Raw genomic sequence first — 19,365 nt, 5'->3', positions numbered from 1 at the left:
TCATAAAATGCAAGTCAATGGCTGCATTAGTATCAAAATAACACAATATTCAGGCTAGGCATGGAACGATAACCGTTTTCAAGGTATATCATGGTTTGGAAAGTCAAGGTTTTAAAATTGCCAAAATTGTCTGCTATAAGGTTTCTAAGGTATGTGTAAGATTTTTATGTACGTTTTTTTTAGGACAACAGTATCTCCAGCAGAAAAGATATCCAAAGATGCTGTTTTACATTGTAAAGAAATCTGTGTTTTTGAAACAAATTAGGACAGCAGAAGTCAATGATTCATTTGAATCATTTAGACTGACATGTTTACTGCTCCAAAATATTATAAATGTTTCCCAAAATAAAATATATAGTGTTCAAAGGGGAAAAAGTTTTTTGTTTTTACCCAGACATTTAAAAACATCATATTTTAAAGCATTAATCACAATACCATGAAACTGGGATTTTTTTATCCAAGGTTATCACACCATGAGAATCTTATACCGGCTCATGCCTAATGCAGACAGAACAAAAGGAATACGATACAGTGAGGTCTTCAAAAGTGAAATAATCAATCTGTGCAACAAAACTAAGCATTTGCTACTACATTGTTACTTTTATTACACAATCCTGATCATGTTTGTGACAATGTGGGGCTTGAGCTTCGTGTGGCATAATGGCATGTATGTGCGAACACAAATGTCAGCATCTTTATCATCTATGAGTAAATTAACAACAATTTTACATTTTGAGTTGAACTGTCAATTTAAGATGTGGTCACATTTTCCCACAAGCGAAATCCAGTAATTTTAAGAGGAATTCAAGAGTTCACATTTAGATATTGCTTGATACTAATAGGAGGTTTGGCATGCTGTCCCGGGAGAAAACCCTGAGCGCTGAGATAATTGAGCCCTGGGCTCCTGCCTGGTCAGTCAACATGTAAGGGAGTCCGAGATCAGGTAGTTCTTGAGAGCTCCCCCCTGTAAAGAAGGGAATAAAGGGGGGAGATGGGGTAGTTGGGGGGATTTTTCCAAAAACGAAATTAAGGCAAGTAACGTAAAGTGGGCTATTCATTGTATTTCTTATTTATTTATCCTTTCACATGCTCCTTTTGAAATTAGTTTCAAGAGTTCACATTTAGCTGATGATCTAACAAAAGCTTGTTTGGCATGCTGTCCTGGGAGAGAGCCCAGAGCTCAAGGGATCCTTGGGCCCAGGGCTCCCTCCCGTTTGCAGAGCGAGAGGGGAGCTTGAGCTCAGGTGGATCTCAATAACTCCATAGCTGCAGTAGCTAAGGGAACACTTGAGAAAGAAGGGAGCTAGACAAGTGCCTGATTTGCTAAATCTGTTATGCGTTATGTATATCTTTGGATGGTGGGAGGAAACCGGATACGGGGAGAATATACAGACTCCTCTCAGAAACACCCACCGGCCTGGCAGGGACCAGGGCCGGCATTGTTCATGCTGTGGGGCTAACAGTGCTAACCACTGGGTTGCCGTGCCGCCCGATCTATGGTAAAGGAGGAGAATGGGGAGGAAGGGGGATTTCTTCCAGACGGAAATAAATGTGGACTGAAGACTGTGGTTATTTATAGTAACTTAGGAATCATATGATTGGAAGATCATGATTAGCTAATGCGAGACCAGCTGTGTTAAATCATAAGCACGTGATCCTCTCGAAATTAGTTTGTAAATAAACCTCACTTATCAAACTTCACTTGGGGAACCGAAATGACAATTCTGTACCAAAACTGAAAATTCTTGATTCTTTGTAATAATAATTTAATAAATAATATAATTTGGTAACACTTTATTTTGATGGTCCATTTGGGTTTTAGTAGACTGTCTGCTTAATATCTGTTGATACTGCTGCTAAACAGACATTTAACTGACTATAAGAAACTTTGCAAGTACATGTCAACTTACACTAACCCCAACCTAACAGTCTACTTATATACTATAGAGAATTAGTTGGTATGTAGATGCAATGTAACTTAAAAAAAACAAAAACAAAACGGACCATCAAAATAAAGTGTGACCTATAATTTTGTAAGTATTTAATTACAATGATTAACAAAAACTAATTCATAAAAAAAAACACATTTTACTGACAGTGAACGAGTTGAAAGTTGTCATTAAAAATAAATGGATTTCATAGCGCAGAGCTTTTTGCATCCAGTGTAAAAGCTGCTTCACACTCTGCAGTGATTACGGCTAAAGAAAGGGTGAAACCAGAGAGCTGGACTCTTCTGTGGAGTGTGGCACAGCATAGCCCTTTAATGTTTATTTATAGTTTTATTGTGTTCGGCCAAAATCCTAAATTTAGTGCATCCCTAAAATAATCTATCTAATGTCTGAAGTCTGAAAAGAGTCTGAAAAGGGCTTTTAATGCAGATTTTGGTGTCTTTAATCTTGGATTAAGCATATGAGGAGCACAAAAGGCTTTTTTTCTGAAAATTATTTTCAATTCTTAAAGTCATTTCCTTCACTTTATTAATAAACATTTGTTGTGGAAATATTTATGATGAAAGTTCAAGGAAGATCCTCCACCAGTCTATTCTAAGTTTTACAAAAGAATGTCTTTGGAATTTCAGCACTGCCATACAAAAAAAGCTGTGTCCTTGTCCGTATTGTTCTATGCCCTGGGCTGGCCTGCCGGTTGAAAACTTACTGGGTTCACCATTAATAACTAATGCTACTGTCTGTCATGACCACAAGCTACAGTAATGTCAGCTTTCACAGCTTCAGCGAACAACTACCTACATGCCGTTTGCTCACAGAATAATTTTCATGCGTGCTTGTTGTCATTTCAAAATTCTCCTGCTACATTCTTTAACTGGCTTTAATTGGCTTTAATTGGAGCAGACCAATGTAACAGTTCAATGGTGTTAATGGTGTCTTGGGTGGGCATTGACTTTGCGCTCTACGCACTGACGTCCATTCACACAGGTTAAAACTGTGGCCCTCGGCCAGTGTAGTGTAGCCAACACAACTGCTAATGTGTTCCTCCTCCGTCAGCGCATGACTCATTGTTTTTCTTCACTGTTGTGCTCTTCATGCCTGCAGAGGCTTTGTTATCTCTATAGCCACACAAAAGAAAACCTACATCACAATTCTTCATTCCTTTCTTCTTTGTTGCTCTGAAAACATAGCCGTCTTCATTCTGAAATACCCTGAAGTCAATATAAAGATGAAAGCCCGCGATTGTTGTCAATTTGTGGCGATTTGGTGGGTGTGCGCTATTGAAAATGCCATTGTTGTTGTTATTATTTAAATGTTACATGTTTCTTGCATTTGGCAGATGCTTTTATCCAAACTGATTTGCTCTGCATTGATGGCATAAATTGTGCCCGTTTACGCATTTGCAAGGAATCAAAACCTTAAGTTTGTTTTGTACGGATTGAGGTAAAGACCTAAAAAAATTAAATAGTCAATAAAAATAAATTGTGAAAAAAATAAAAAATAAAATAAAACTTTAATACTATTATAAAATTATTATTATTATTATTATTATTATTATTATTGTTGTTGTTGTTGTTGTTGTTGTTAACAATTTTAGCCGTTGAGTAATATTAATTTTGAAAGTGTTGTTTTATTTATTTTATTTGTGTATTTAATATATGTTCTGTGTTGTTGTGTTCCATGTGCTTATGTTTTGGTCATGTAATTCCTTTGTTCAGTTTTCCCACCTGACGTTTGTTTCATGAGTTTCACCTGCGTCTCTCCTCTGTATGTAATCAGTTTTACAGAGTTTGTTTAGTACCTTGTCCGGTATTGAATTACACTGTTCCTGCTTAAGTTGCATTGTTAATAAATATTCGTGTTTTGATAACTCCTGCGATCCTGCGCCTTTGTGAGAGAGTCATGACAATATTATTATTATTATTATTATTATTATTATTTTATTTTTTATTATTATTATTATTCAGCAACGCAGTGGCACAGTAGGTAGTGCTGTCGCCTCACAGCAAGAAGGTCGCTGGTTCGAGCTTCGGCTGGGTCAGTTGGCATTTCTGTATGGAGTTTGCATGTTCTCCCTGCGTTCGCATGGGTTTCCTCCGGGTGCTCCAGTTTCCCCCACATTCCAAAGACATGCGGTACAGGTGAATTGGGTAGGCTAAATTGTCTGTAGTGTATGTGTGTGAGTGAGTGTGTATGGATGTTTCCCAGAGATGGGTTGTGGCAGGAAGGGCATGCGCTGCCTAAAAACATGCTAGATAAGTTGGCGGTTCATTCCGCTGTGGTGACCCCAGATTAATAAAGGGACTAAGCCGAAAAGAAAATGAAATGAATTATTATTATTATTATTATTATTATTATTATTATTATTATTATTATTATTATTATTATTATTATTATTATTATTATTGCCATTAAGTAAAATTTATTTTGAAAATGTTGTTTTATGTATGTATTTATTATTGTTGTTGTTGTTGTTGTTGTTGTTGTTGTTGTTGTTGTTGTTGTCAATAAGTAAAATTAATTTTGAAAGTGTTGTTTTATGTATTTATTTGTGTATTTATTATGATTATGATGATGATGATTACTATTATTATTATATATTTTTTTTATTACCATTAAGTAAAATAAATTTTGAAAGTGTTGTTTTATGTATTTATTATTATTATTATTATTATTATTATTATTATTATTATTATTATTATTATTATTATTATTATTATTATTATTGCCATCAAGTAAAAGTAATTTTAAAAGTGTTGTTTTATGTATTTATTTGCGTATTATTATTATGATTATTTGTTATTATTATTATTATTATTATTATTATTATTATTATTACTATTATTATTATTGTTGTTGTTGTTGCCATTAAGTGAAGTTTATTATGAAAATGTTGTTTTATGTATTCATTTGTTTATTTATAATAATAATAATAATAATAATAATAATAATAATAATAATAATAATAAATATTATTATTATTATTAATATTTATTTGTTAAAATTTCTAAATGTATTTCTTACTTTTTGATGGTGTTTCAGTAATTATTAAGTTATAAATAAAATTTCTCAGAGACCATATATAGACAATACATGACTTTTTCACCATCTTTGACAGGTCATGCTTAAAAATATTATTATTATTATTAGTAGTAGTAGTAGTAGTAATTTGTTTTCATTTCTAAATGTATTTCTTAATTTTTTATGGCGTTTCAGAAATTATTAAATAATAAATAAATTTCCCCAGAGACCATAACTGAATTTTTCACCATCTTTGACAGGTCTTCCTTTAAAATAATATTATTTATTTATTTATTTATTTATTTATTTATTTATTTAGATTTCTAAATGTATTTCTTAATTTTTGATAGCGTTTCAGTAATTATTAAATTATAAATACATTTTTCCAGAGACGATACATGAATATTTCACCATCTTTGACGTCTTTCTTAAAATATGACATTATAGTGTGATTTATTCATATCTGTCTTTTCACTGACACTAACATGCTTTTATATTCCTGTGTGCATCAAAACGAATCCTGTAACTTCTCACCTTATTTGTTGGTCTGTTTCAGATCATCGAGCTGGGGAAGAACGTGAAGAGCTACCACTACATCCTGGCGAACCTGGTAAGCTAAAAAACACAGTGTTCACTATGAGAGATCGCATGACTAATCCTCTGCATGAGGCTTTCAAATGTCACTGCTACTCTTGATATTACAGCTGATTTGCATATTTTCACTACTGGCCAATCATAAGAAGCCGCTCACTATGACTAACGGATGAGCTCTTACATAAACATAGCCTGAAGAACTGTTCTGTGGATAAGAAAAAAAAATACAAGTGATTTCTGCAGTCTGTATAGGTGCGCTGGATGTATGAGAATGGAGGCTAAATTGATTTCAAAGAGGAATGATGATAATCGTGGCATTAATATGCTGCTTGTGTTCCTGGACGGCACACTGCTGAGGATTTTAAATTAAAGCGGTCTGGCCGGTTTGTTAGATGTAATTGTAAATGATAAATGATAAAGGTGGCAAAGCAATAAGGAAAGATTTGCAACTGCCTGCTATTTCCATAATGGGCAATTTTTTTAAAGAAGTGAGCAAATTACTCCCAGTGTCCTATGACGGAGAGCTCAATTCTGTTTACACAGTGTTTGTATGTGAGAACATGCGAGTGAGAGTGTGTGTGTGTGTGTGTGTGTGTGTGTGTGTGTGTGTGTGTGTGTGTGTGTGTGTGTATGTGAGTGAGTGGATGCCCATCTAAGCTTCCCCTCTGTGTCCAAGCCTTTTGGGTGAAGGCTAGTTTCTATAGTAACATCACCAACTCACTGCACCACATTTACAGGGACACCAAGCGGAAAAAGATACAACTCCATCCATTCAGTCAGGCGATACGGACACCTGCTACAGGCACATTAGAGAAGAGAGACTAGGGAAAAGGACGTATTGATTTTAATATCAATCATTTTCTTTTCTGAAATCCAGATATCTGTTATTAAAATTAATTGAAATGAATTGACTGAAAAGTGGTTTTTAACCAGAATTTTTATTTAAAGATGCATAACTACTTTATTTTATTTAATTTTTTTTAGGGGTTTTCACCTTTATTGTATAGGACAGTAGAGAATATTGACAGGGAAGGATGGGGAGCAGAGCGAGGGGAAGGATCAGCATAGGGCCGCGAGGTGGGAATCGAACTCAGGTCGCTGTGAGCACCGGAGTGCATGTGTCGACACACTAACCACTACACCACTGACACCGTCATTTTATTTGTTATATAATTTTATTTTTAATTAAATTTTGTATTGTATTATATTATATTATATTATATTATATTATATTATATTATATTATATTATATTATATTATATTATATTATATTATATTATATTTTATAAATTGTACTTAATTTTATTTTTTATTTTATTTTTTATTTTGCACACGTTTAATATAATATAATATAATATAATATAATATAATATAATATAATATAATATAATATAATATAATATAATATAATATAATATAATATAATATAATATAATATAATATAATATAAAGTAATGTAATGTAATGTAAACAAAAAACAAAAAAACCAAAAAGAATTAAAATTAATTGACTTTGTTCAACAAGACAAATTACATTGTACCAGGATATAAATATAGTTTTTTTTTTTTTTTTTTTTTTTTTGGGTGGGGGGGTCAAGTGATAAAATTTAGATGTGAACCATTACCCTAAATCTTTTAAATTGAGTGAATGATTCAGTCTTGATGTAAAAGAGCTGTGTGATTACTCTTAAAATGGACATGGTAACTGAAATAAAAATAAATTATTTGTTATACAACCAGTTCAAAGTGAAATCTGAATCAAATGAAGAGCTTTTAAATAGAATTTAAATTCAATTTTGGGGATCTGGTCTATTTGAAGAGTTCAGATGCAAAAACCTCTAATGTCATCTGAAATATTCTCCTAAAATGAGCATTTTTCCTCAGCCTCCTACTGTATGTTAATGCTCTGTTATTTCACTTTAAATCAATGAAAAGAACTATAAATGTAATCACTATAAATGTAAAATTACTGAGCTTACACACAGGAGTTGGAGAAAAAGGTTAATTTTAGAAGAAAATATCAAATGGCTTTTAGAGGTTTTATTTGCATCTAAACTCTTCATTTATTTACAGTAGATACAGATTTGCCGTTTAAGTTGTTGAATAATGAATCAGACGTCCAAAAAAATATGATTGTGATTGTTTTAAACACCCATAAATTGAAAAAGATGTGCTTTTTAATATTTGGGAAATATCTTTATAATGCAGATGAAAGCAGTTCAGGTTAAGGAGACACTTTCCCCGTAATTCACATTGTGTAGTTCTGTGTTTAATCCTAAATCCTGTGCTTAACTAACGTGATTTTAAAACGCATTAAGAGTACACAGGTGTCTCACCCAAAATCTTGCAATCCTTAAATCAATCTTTGTTGAAAGTGAGTTTGTGTAGGATCAGATGGGCAAAAGCCCTCACTGTAGTTCTGGAGTGGGAGGACCGCCTACGCCTGAAATGGAGAATAATCAGCCTTCGCTGAAAGAACAAGCCAGGCAAATGCTGAGTAAATTCGTCAAAAAACAAAAATCAATTCTATCAGCCACATACAAGTGAAGGACATCATCAGCAGAGCCCTGTTCCAGCAAACAGGATGTCACTGTTGCTATGAGAGCAGATAGTCAACATGAGAGGGAATGCCAGAAGACATGCTGCTGACTGAAAGGAAAAAAAAAACAAGTACGACATGGCCAATCAGAGCTGTGGCAGCGCTTCAGAAAGTAGATCGCCATTGTAATCGGAGGCATCTTAAATGACTTCTGCCCCCATTCCCTCCCCTCTTCTCTTCATTAGTTTTAGTCTCTCGAGTCCCTAAGTGTGTTTAACCAGGTCATCTACCACACTGTTTACCTTATCTGGGCTCTCCAACTGCTCACATGTCAATGCAGTTGCTATTGCTAATGTAAACAGTGCTATTGTTTTACTAGCTCCTCCTGAACCATAATAGCTTACTAGCTAAATTAATACATCTGGCAGCAAGCAAGCAGTACATCCAGTTAATCTTTTGGCACCTGAAGATGGAAAATGTAGGGCATTAAAAATAAATGAATTAAATATTTAATGGCTTTTGCAATTAACGTAAAATATGCGACTGAATGATAAGTGACAGATTGTTATTTTCAGTGATGAATAGGACATCCAATCGCACCCAATTTGTTGAGTTTATGAATGCAGTAACCAATCGCCAACATTTTTGCATGTGAATTAACCAATTTGTCACAACATTCCCTGCAGGCACAGGACGTCAACGTCAAGTCAGATTGACGTTGTACCCCAATGTTGTCGGACGTAGCATTTTGTTTGAAAATTAAAATCGGGTTGACGTCAGAACTCAACGTCAGGCTGACGTCAGTGTCCAACATCCAAAAGGCGTTGCATTTTGGTTACTTTCCAACGCAACCTAAAAACAACAAATCATAAACGTCTAATGATGTTACAGCTTGACGATGTGTGGACGCTACCAATATGACGTGTATCAGACGTTGGATTTTGGTTGCCATACCTGACGAATAAATGTCAGTATTTGAGGTCAATATTACATTGGTTTAAGATGTTGGGTCGACGTTGGATTTTGGTCACTTTCTAACACAACCTAAAATCAATCAAATATCAACGTCATTTCACGTTGTTATTAGACGTCAAAATAACATTGTGATTAGACGCTGGCACCCTAAATCTAACCTAATATTAACGTCTAATGATGTTTTGTGTTTGCTTGGTAGTAGCCCTGGTTTTTAATGAGTTTGTCTTTTCTTAAGATATAATTAACATACATTTAAACAGTTTATTATTATTGTTGGTAGATTATAGCACTGTTGAAATATTTGATTAAATTGAAGTGATCGCTTAGCTTCTGACCCCAATAGCAACCACCTAGGAACTACCCAACACTTCTTAGCAACCACAAAGCAACAAATTAGCAACCCCTTACAATGATTCAACAATTTTTATACTGTGGCATTTAATATTATTATGAATTAGCTCTTATTTTCATTTAAATTTTATTATTAATATAGAATATTTTCACATTATATCATATTATATTTATTTAAGACTAGGTATTTTAGTTTAAGTCATCACCTGTGGTCTATTAGTTAGTCTATGCATCCCAAAACTTTAAGCCTTGGAGTGCATATACGTAGAAAGGGATAGTCCCTAAATGTTTTTGGATTTTTTTCTTCTGTTTAACAAAACACAATATATTTTGAAGAATGCTGGTAAAAAAAAGCTGTTATTAACATCCATAGAAGGATCAAGAAAATAATTAAGCCAATGGCCGCTGCTTCTTCACTGTTCAACAAAATAAACTCAAACAAGTTTGGAACAAGTAGAGGGTGAGCAAATGATGACAAAATATGAATTTTTATATGTGAACTATCCCTTTAAAACACATCTGAACATCTCTGTTCCTGCAAAGTTTAATAACTGCATTTGTTTTTGATGTGACAGCTTTATGAGAGTTTCTGAAGAGTCCTCATGAGCGTTGCGCTTTTTGAAATCAGTGAAAGCTTCTTTCTGCAAACTGCTTGACTTTGTTTTCTCCTTTAATTTAGAATAAACACTCTGTTGTTTGGCGAATGAGCTCTTGATTGCCTCCAAAGACTTTAGTCATCTTGACTGAGGAAAGAATGTGGTATATTTAAAACTTGAGAGCTTGTGATGACAAGCGTCACAGGTGTGCGCTCGGTTTCAGCCCGGCATAATATGTGCAGTGATGCAGACAGTCTGTGTGTCTCTGATTGTCTTGTTCACTCTCACCATAGAGAGTGATGAGGCTGTGAAACGGGCTTGTGTGACCCTTCGGCCCAAAGGCCAGCTGTGTGATAGCACTTCCCTCTAAAAATTGATTTGACGTTACAGGAGACTTTGAGTTGTCCCTGTGGAACACTAGGTTACAGTTGGGAGACTATTATATTGGGTAAGGGATTTCACACTTTGATTGAGGGTGTTCAGGGAGTCGCAACACAAGGGTATGCTTAGGGTCATTCATTTATTAACTGAATGACCCTAAATAAATGAATGAAGAAATAATCTAGAGGGAAATATATATAATTATATAAATGTATATATACATACATACAGTTGAAGTCAGAATTATTTTTTTTTCTTTTTTAAATATTTCCCAAATGATGTTTAACAGAGCAAGGACATTTTCACAATATGTCTGATAATGTTTTTTTCCTCTGGAGAAGGACTGATTTGTTTTATTTCGGCCAGAACAAAAACAGTTTTAAATTTTTTAAAAAACATTTTAAGGTCAAAATTATTAGCCCCTTTAAGCTATTTTTTATTTTTTTGGATAGTCTACAGAACAAACCATCGTTATACAATCACTTGCCTAATTACCCTGACCTGCCTAGTTATGCTAATTAACCTAGTTAAGCCTTTAAATGTCACTAAGCTGTATAGAAGTGTCTTGAAAAATATCTAGTAAAATAGTATGTACTGTCATCATGGCAAATGTGACGAGGGTATGGATACGAGTTAGAACTCTTTGAATCAAAATAACCGACTACGCCACCCTGGGAGTGACCCAGGGAAATAACTCTATTAGAAAAAGACACACAGGTTCGTTTCCCCTCAAAAAGGCACAGAGGCGTGAGTAATTACAAAAAGTACAAAAATATTTATTTTAATGAAAATGTAAGGTTGTACTCATTTGTTAAAAAGCACATCAAAAACTCCCCCTTCATAAAAGGAAAATAAATAAACAAAAATCAAAAACACACAGGATTGAGGTTCCCACTGACTGGATACAAGCAGACTGACTTTACCCCAGCACACGCACACCACAGTGCACTCGAATTACACTATCAAGCACTCAGTGTCTCACAGCACACGGGAAAGAAGCACCACCACCAGTTGGAAGGACCAGTCATCCACCGAGGAGAAACCTCAATTCCTGAAATAAATCAAAATTAAAGTAAATAAACAGAAAATAACTAACATCAATAAAGGAGTCAATCAGGTTAACAAACCTACTCTATGATCTGGTTGAGACAGCTACAGCTGTGATTACAACATCTCATATACACACACACACTCTGAATCAAAACAATTGACTCTCAAAATAATAATAATAATAATAATAATAATAAAAAAAGAAATCTAAATAACAAAAACCAAATAAATGCTCTGCATAACTAAACGAAAAACAATTTCACTAAACAAAAAGCAGAGCACAAAAAATGTTAACGCAAATCAATACATCCTAAACAAACAAATAAATGAAGGGGAGCACAAAGCAGCACACGGGTCAAAATGGGCAGTCCCCTTTAAACAGCTGTGTTGGTGGCGTCTGTACGATAGCCAATGACACCGGCGTTAGTATTAGCAGCGTGGAATAACAGCAGTAGCACACGCCCAGACGACCTCCAATAACCACGGCAATAGCGAGGAACAAGGGCTAATAAAGTGATTTAGACATTGAGAGAAAAGGGATCAAGAGAGAACAAGGGAGAATCCTAAAGAGAGGCACAAACAAAACTCATTAATATGGTCCTTTAAAATGATAACACTAATCATAAGTGCCTCACTTACCAATGGGTGCACAAAGCGGATGCTTTGAGCACTTGTTGGGCAGGTATACAAATACAGCGAGGTGCAGGACTTAGTATCTCTACTGCATGAAAAACGCAGGTTAAATACTGCCAAATCCCATTACTCAGCCAATTAAAAACTATCACATACCTGCAACAATGAACAGTCGTCCAGCCACTCCAGCCCAGAAAAATGCCACAGCCACAATGCACTATAACAATGCCAAAAGTAACTTAACGTTGGCCCATTCAAGCAAATGAAAAATTATCAGAACGAACACAATGCCTCTACCTGTAGCTGCGAAGACGGACACCCAAACAAAGTGCGTCAGAGTCGGACGTGACGCATCCCAAGGGACAACCAATCAGGCTTTAAAAAAGGCGGTGCTACATGCCGATTGAGTGATGTCAATGTCAATCAGCTGCGCAGCACGAATGAAGTCAATGTCAATCAGCTGCGCAGCACCATCACATTTGGACTGACTCCAATATCAATATCAGCTGCACTACATCACATTCCACCCCCAATTTCTGCAACGTCGCCCCGACGGTGAACCAAACATACAATTGACCTAAGAGTCTAACTCCAAGGGCGGAAGAATGTACCAAACGAGTTACTCACTATACTGGACACAGTCCCTATACCTACAGCTCGTGGAAGGTGGTGCAAGTTAGAGTGCTGACCTGCTGTACTTCTCCCAGTTCTCCTTACCACGGTTTCTGCTGCTCTTACAGGGTCAGCGGGCACAACTTCCGGCTGCAAAGTCCCCACAGTTGCTGGACCCTCAAGTACCTCGTCTACAACCCGAGGGACAGGGGGAACAGCACCCTGTGACCTTGACCTTCCTCTAAGCTCTGGTGTCTCGGGAACTAGAACCAGCAAATCTCCATCACACTCCTCATCCAAAGGCTGCATGCACTCTCCCCTTGCAGGTTCAGGTAGACTAGGAGGCCGATCCTGACCAAGCTGGGCCTTCAGCAAGGATCTGTGAACATGTTTGGTTTTACTCAGATCTGCAACCGGGGCAATGGTATAAACTACCCCACTTTCAGTAGGCGCTTTTAGGATTTGGTAGACCACTGAGCTCCACAGGTCCTGGATTTTACATCTACCTCGCACCCCATGATCGCGAAGGTAAACCAGTTGACCCTCCTTCAGTGGTGCTTCCCTTACCTGGAGATCATGCCGGGCCTTCCGCCGGTCAGCGGCGGCACCCAATCTCTCACGAGCACCTTCAAAAGCGACTTGTAACCGATCTTGCTGTTCTACAATCCACCCATGAACACTGCCGGCTAACGGCTCTCTAACTCTACCTAAGAGGAAATCAATAGGAAGTCTAGGTTCTTGTCCAAACATTAAATAGTAAGGAGATTCCCCAGTTGACTGGTGAGGAGTAGTGTTGTACGCAAAGAGAACCTGAGGGAGACAGCATGGCCAATCACTCTTTTTAGAATATGGAAGGGAACGCAGAAGATCGTGTAACGTTCTATTAAAACGCTCACATTGGCCATTCCCAGCAGGGTGGTATGGAGTTGTATGTGACTTTACGACTCCATACAACCCACAAAGCTGCCGAATAAGAGTAGACTCAAAATTACGACCTTGGTCAGAGTGGATGCGACCTGGCACACCAAATTTACAAAACCACTCAGCCACAAGGACCTGGGCTACAGTCTCGGCTCGCTGGTCTCTAGTAGGTATAGCTAAGGTGTACTTCGTAAATATGTCAGTCATGACCAACACATTTTCGAGGCCAGACCTTGAGGGCTCCAACAAGGTGAAATCGAGAGCTAAAATCTCGTTAGGCCGAGAAGCCATAAGATGTCCCATGTAACTACTGGGAGCTGAGGGGGTGCCTTTAGCACACTGGCACCGCTCACACTCCTGGCACCAGCGTGCAATGTCAGCGAACATACCCGGCCAGTAACATCTCTGGCGAACCAGCTGGGAAGTACGCTCAACCCCCTGATGTCCATGCTGCTGATGCAGCTGGGTCAGGACCTCAGCTTTCATGAGGGCTGGTAGTAACACTTGGAGAACTTCCTCTCCGCCATCCGGGCGCAACACACGCCGATAGAGCACCCCTTCCATTTCAACCAGGCGGCCCCATTGGCGAAGCAAGATGACTGCCAAGCGAGAGAGTTTCTTACGCTCCTCCGAAGTGGGGAGCAACTTGCGCCTCCAAAACACCAACACCTCACCAATGACTGGGTCTGCTACCTGTCGAGCACCCATGTCACTGCCAGAGGGGCAGGGGAAGGCTGTTACCTGATTGACCTGGGTCACCAATCCATCTGGGGCTGTTTGCTGCAACACTACTGGAACAGCCACTCCTGGACACCGGTCTTGTACTTCTCCTGTACCTGAGAAGTTCTGCCGGGACAAAGCGTCTGCGTTACGATTGCTCCTACCCGATCTATACTTTATTTCAAAGTCAAATACGGACAATTGAGCAGCCCAACGATGCTCCATTGCACCTAACTTGGCAGAATTCAGGTAGCTAAGGGGGTTATTATCAGTGAAAACAATACATTTTTGGCCTAACAAATACTCCCTGAACTTTTCAGTCATGGACCACTTGAGTGCCAAAAACTCCAATTTCATTGAGCTATAATTAGATGGATTACGCTCAGTGGGCCTAAGACTGCGGCTGCCATACGCTATTGGACGCACCTTGCCCTGTTGTTCCTGTGAGAGGACTGCCCCCAAGCCTCCCTGACTGGCATCAATCTCTAAAATAAAAGGCAGAGAAAAATCAGCGTAAGCCAACACTGGAGCACTAGTTAACTTCATTTTTAACCCCTCAAAGCTACTCTGACATTCTGCAGACCAAGAAGCCGCAAAGTCATGGGCGTTGCCCTTTCGATGTTTTGGGTTTGCCAGTAGAGCCACCAGCCTATGGAGAGGGGCAGCCAACTTGGAAAACCCCTCCACAAAACGGCGGTAGTAGCTAGCAAATCCCAAAAACGAGCGCAATTCTGTAACACTGGCCGGGCAAGGCCAGTTGGCCACGGCCTCCACTTTACGTGGATCGGTGGAAACACCCTCAGATGAAATAACGTGACCCAAATAATGCACTTCCCTTTGAAAGAAAGCACACTTGGATAATTTGGCCTTTAACCCTTCCCTCTGCAGACGGCTTAGGACAACCTCCATCCGCACCAGATGTTCATCTATAGAAGAGGAAAAGACAACAATATCATCCAAATACAGGAGGAGGGATTGGCACTGTTGATCCCCAAACAACCGTTCCATCAATCGTTGGAAGGTGCTTGGGGCATTACACAGCCCAAACGCCATCCTATTCCACTCAAAAAGACCAAAAGGGGTACAGAAGGCAGTCTTAGGCTTATCCTTCTCAGTTACAGGCACCTGATTATACCCACTGGCTAGGTCCATGGTGGAAAACCAACAGGCCCCAGCCAGCGAGTCCAAAGTTTCCTCAATACGTGGTAGAGGGAATGCATCCTTTCTGGTCTTCGCATTCAAACGACGGTAGTCTACGCACATGCGCAGACCACCGTCCTTTTTCTTAACCAGAACAATGGGCGAGGCATAAGGACTGCAACTTTCTCTAATGACCTGGGTCTCTAACAGTTGGTTAATATGTGCCTTTACCACCTCATACTCAGACGGAGGGATGCGCCTGAACCGCTGCCGGACAGGGATATCGTCTAACAAGGGTATATCGTGAGATATCAGGTTTGTACAACCCAAATCACCATCGTGACTGGAAAACACTGGCAAATACTTAAACAGCAATGCCCTAACCTTACCTTGTTCTACTTCAGGCAGTATTGACAGGTCTAAGGTAGCTATTTGCTCCTGCACAGAGGGAGAAGGCTGTGCACTTACCTCAGCTGCAACCATGTTTACCTCTACGACCTCTGGGGGTAATGTAACCACATTAACCTTACTTACAACGCCCACAATAGTTCTGGCATACAACAGCACATCTATAGTGCCCACGTTAACTATAGGCACATAAACAGTACCACCATCCATCTTTAGGAGCGCAGGAGAGGCCAGCAAACCTGCAGGGAGACCTGAAATTGGAGGTTCAAACAGTACGGCATTACCCGAATACTGCACCGAACAAGTAGTGGCAACAAATTTTACAGTGCCACCTGGGATGCGGCACGCCCGACGTCCACGCACCCTGACTTGTCCCTCTGCATTTGTAACTGGCTGAACTTCAGCTTGGTGACAATTTTGTAAGGCCTGAATGATAAAACTGGGGGCCTGTGATACTGCCGGTAAATCAAAAAGGCCTGTACCATGCTGGCCGAATAACTCCTGGTAGCAGCGGCTTAAAACATTCATACCCACTACACCAGGTGTTTGTGCACACATGCCACCAGGAGGATCCTTAACAACCAGCACTCCACAGTCTGAAACTACTCGCCCACAAAGCTCTATGTCTAATTCCAAATAACCAATATAAGGAATTGAAAGACCATTTGCAGCTCGAAGCTGTAACCAATGACATGATCTAAGCTGTTCTTGACCCCAAAGCCCAAAATTAGTCATGAAACAACTTTCAGTAATGGTGGACACCATGGAGCCAGTGTCCACCAAACAAGGGACCTGAACCCCACCCATAGATACAACGAGCTTTGGACAAGTAGACATTAAACACGGCATAAAATCATTAGAGCCTACCCTTTTCCCAACCAAGTTATGGCCCTGTAACTTGGTGGGAACTAGTTTTCCGACGGCTGGCTGGAGGACGACTGTTCACGTCTTGTTACAGCAGAATCAATATAGGCTGATGGTGCACGGACTGGTATCCGCTCGCCATCACAATTTCTAGCGAAATGGCCTGGCTGACGACATCTCCTGCAAATAACAGGATTGACTTTATGTGGCGGCAATTTAGACGAACAATTCTGAAGCAGAGTCATACTTTGAGCCAATTGATTCAATTGCTGTTGCTGCTTCAGCAACATGTCCCGCAATTCAGTCATTTCAGACTTTGCCCCACTACTAACGCTCCGATTCCCCTGCACCCCATACTGAATACCGTACGCTGATGGAACAGACTGACTTCGGCCCCGCGCTCCCCCAGGCATGCCCTCTCTTTCCCACCGAAGTGCTTCACCACGTGCGTCAACCAATGTGGCAGTAGGTTGACGGCGCACAAACTGCTTAAGTTCACGACGAAGGGTGCAATCATTAACATTTTCCACAAACTGATCTCTCAGTAAAGTTTCTGCATTAGGCATGCCATGAGGTGACTGACCTTTAACCTTTTCCAGAAGGCTCATAAGGGCCAAGGAAAACTCCACCAGAGTCTCCCCCTCCTGCTGTCTTCTGGAAAAGAATGACTCCTGAAGAGCTACATAGGACTTAGTACAGCCATATAAATCGCGTAATACCTGAATCACTCGCTTTGGATCCTCCCTTTCACTCTGTGGCCTATAACGAATTTCCTCTCTTGCCTCTCCCTCCAGGTGATCAAACAAGAAAAATGCCTGATCAGCTGAAGACAAATGGCGAAGACGCATGCAAGCCTCTGCTTCTTCCACCCACTCATTGATGTCAACTCCTGACCGCCCACTGAATTTTGGACATCTACGGTCTCGAGGAACGAAAACAAATCGTTCGGTTGATGAGGGACCAGCATCAATGAGTGGAGGATCTGAAACAGGAATAGAAATGTTAGATGGTCCCGGCACTGCAGCTGGCACCTGCTCTTGCCGTAGTCGCTCATTATCAGCTTTTAATTGAGTTACCAACTCCCTTAACTCACGTAATTCGTCTTCCATCGCTACAACCACGAACTAAAACGTACACGTGAAAAAATTAACTTGTATTGACCCACCAGAGGGGACTGCCGCAATCCAGTTCCTACAGAAATGAAAAAAATACAACCCACGTCTCTGCACACAATAAGAGGGGAATCCTGCCGACTACGCCAGAATGTGACGAGGGTATGGATACGAGTTAGAACTCTTTGAATCAAAATAACCGACTACGCCACCCTGGGAGTGACCCAGGGAAATAACTCTATTAGAAAAAGACACACAGGTTCGTTTCCCCTCAAAAAGGCACAGAGGCGTGAGTAATTACAAAAAGTACAAAAATATTTATTTTAATGAAAATGTAAGGTTGTACTCATTTGTTAAAAAGCACATCAAAAACTCCCCCTTCATAAAAGGAAAATAAATAAACAAAATCAAAAACACACAGGATTGAGGTTCCCACTGACTGGATACAAGCAGACTGACTTTACCCCAGCACACGCACACCACAGTGCACTCGAATTACACTATCAAGCACTCAGTGTCTCACAGCACACGGGAAAGAAGCACCACCACCAGTTGGAAGGACCAGTCATCCACCGAGGAGAAACCTCAATTCCTGAAATAAATCAAAATTAAAGTAAATAAACAGAAAATAACTAACATCAATAAAGGAGTCAATCAGGTTAACAAACCTACTCTATGATCTGGTTGAGACAGCTACAGCTGTGATTACAACATCTCATATACACACACACACTCTGAATCAAAACAATTGACTCTCAAAATAATAATAATAATAATAATAATAATAATAAAAAAAGAAATCTAAATAACAAAAACCAAATAAATGCTCTGCATAACTAAACGAAAAACAATTTCACTAAACAAAAAGCAGAGCACCAAAAATGTTAACGCAAATCAATACATCCTAAACAAACAAATAAATGAAGGGGAGCACAAAGCAGCACACGGGTCAAAATGGGCAGTCCCCTTTAAACAGCTGTGTTGGTGGCGTCTGTACGATAGCCAATGACACCGGCGTTAGTATTAGCAGCGTGGAATAACAGCAGTAGCACACGCCCAGACGACCTCCAATAACCACGGCAATAGCGAGGAACAAGGGCTAATAAAGTGATTTAGACATTGAGAGAAAAGGGATCAAGAGAGAACAAGGGAGAATCCTAAAGAGAGGCACAAACAAAACTCATTAATATGGTCCTTTAAAATGATAACACTAATCATAAGTGCCTCACTTACCAATGGGTGCACAAAGCGGATGCTTTGAGCACTTGTTGGTCAGGTATACAAATACAGCGAGGTGCAGGACTTAGTATCTCTACTGCATGAAAAACGCAGGTTAAATACTGCCAAATCCCATTACTCAGCCAATTAAAAACTATCACATACCTGCAACAATGAACAGTCGTCCAGCCACTCCAGCCCAGAAAAATGCCACAGCCACAATGCACTATAACAATGCCAAAAGTAACTTAACGTTGGCCCATTCAAGCAAATGAAAAATTATC

General features: G+C 39.1%; 1 protein-coding gene across 3 annotated transcripts in view; it reads left to right on the top strand.

Moving 5' to 3' along the window:
- The window catches only part of gria1a (glutamate receptor, ionotropic, AMPA 1a), a 146,162-nt gene that overhangs the window by 51,258 nt on the left and 75,539 nt on the right, over nucleotides 1–19,365 (top strand). For all 3 annotated transcript variants that reach the window (XM_056472346.1, XM_056472343.1, XM_056472345.1), the window contains exon 5: nucleotides 5,524–5,577. In XM_056472346.1, coding sequence (XP_056328321.1) covers nucleotides 5,524–5,577 — 54 coding nt within the window. The remainder of the gene's footprint in view (nucleotides 1–5,523; nucleotides 5,578–19,365) is intronic.

The sequence above is a fragment of the Danio aesculapii genome, chromosome 14 (genome assembly GCF_903798145.1).
Source record: "Danio aesculapii chromosome 14, fDanAes4.1, whole genome shotgun sequence".
In the NCBI taxonomy this organism is placed as follows: Eukaryota; Metazoa; Chordata; class Actinopteri; order Cypriniformes; family Danionidae; genus Danio; species Danio aesculapii.
The sequence above is the reverse complement of the archived record's forward strand: the minus strand, read 5'-3'. Positions and strand labels throughout refer to the sequence as shown.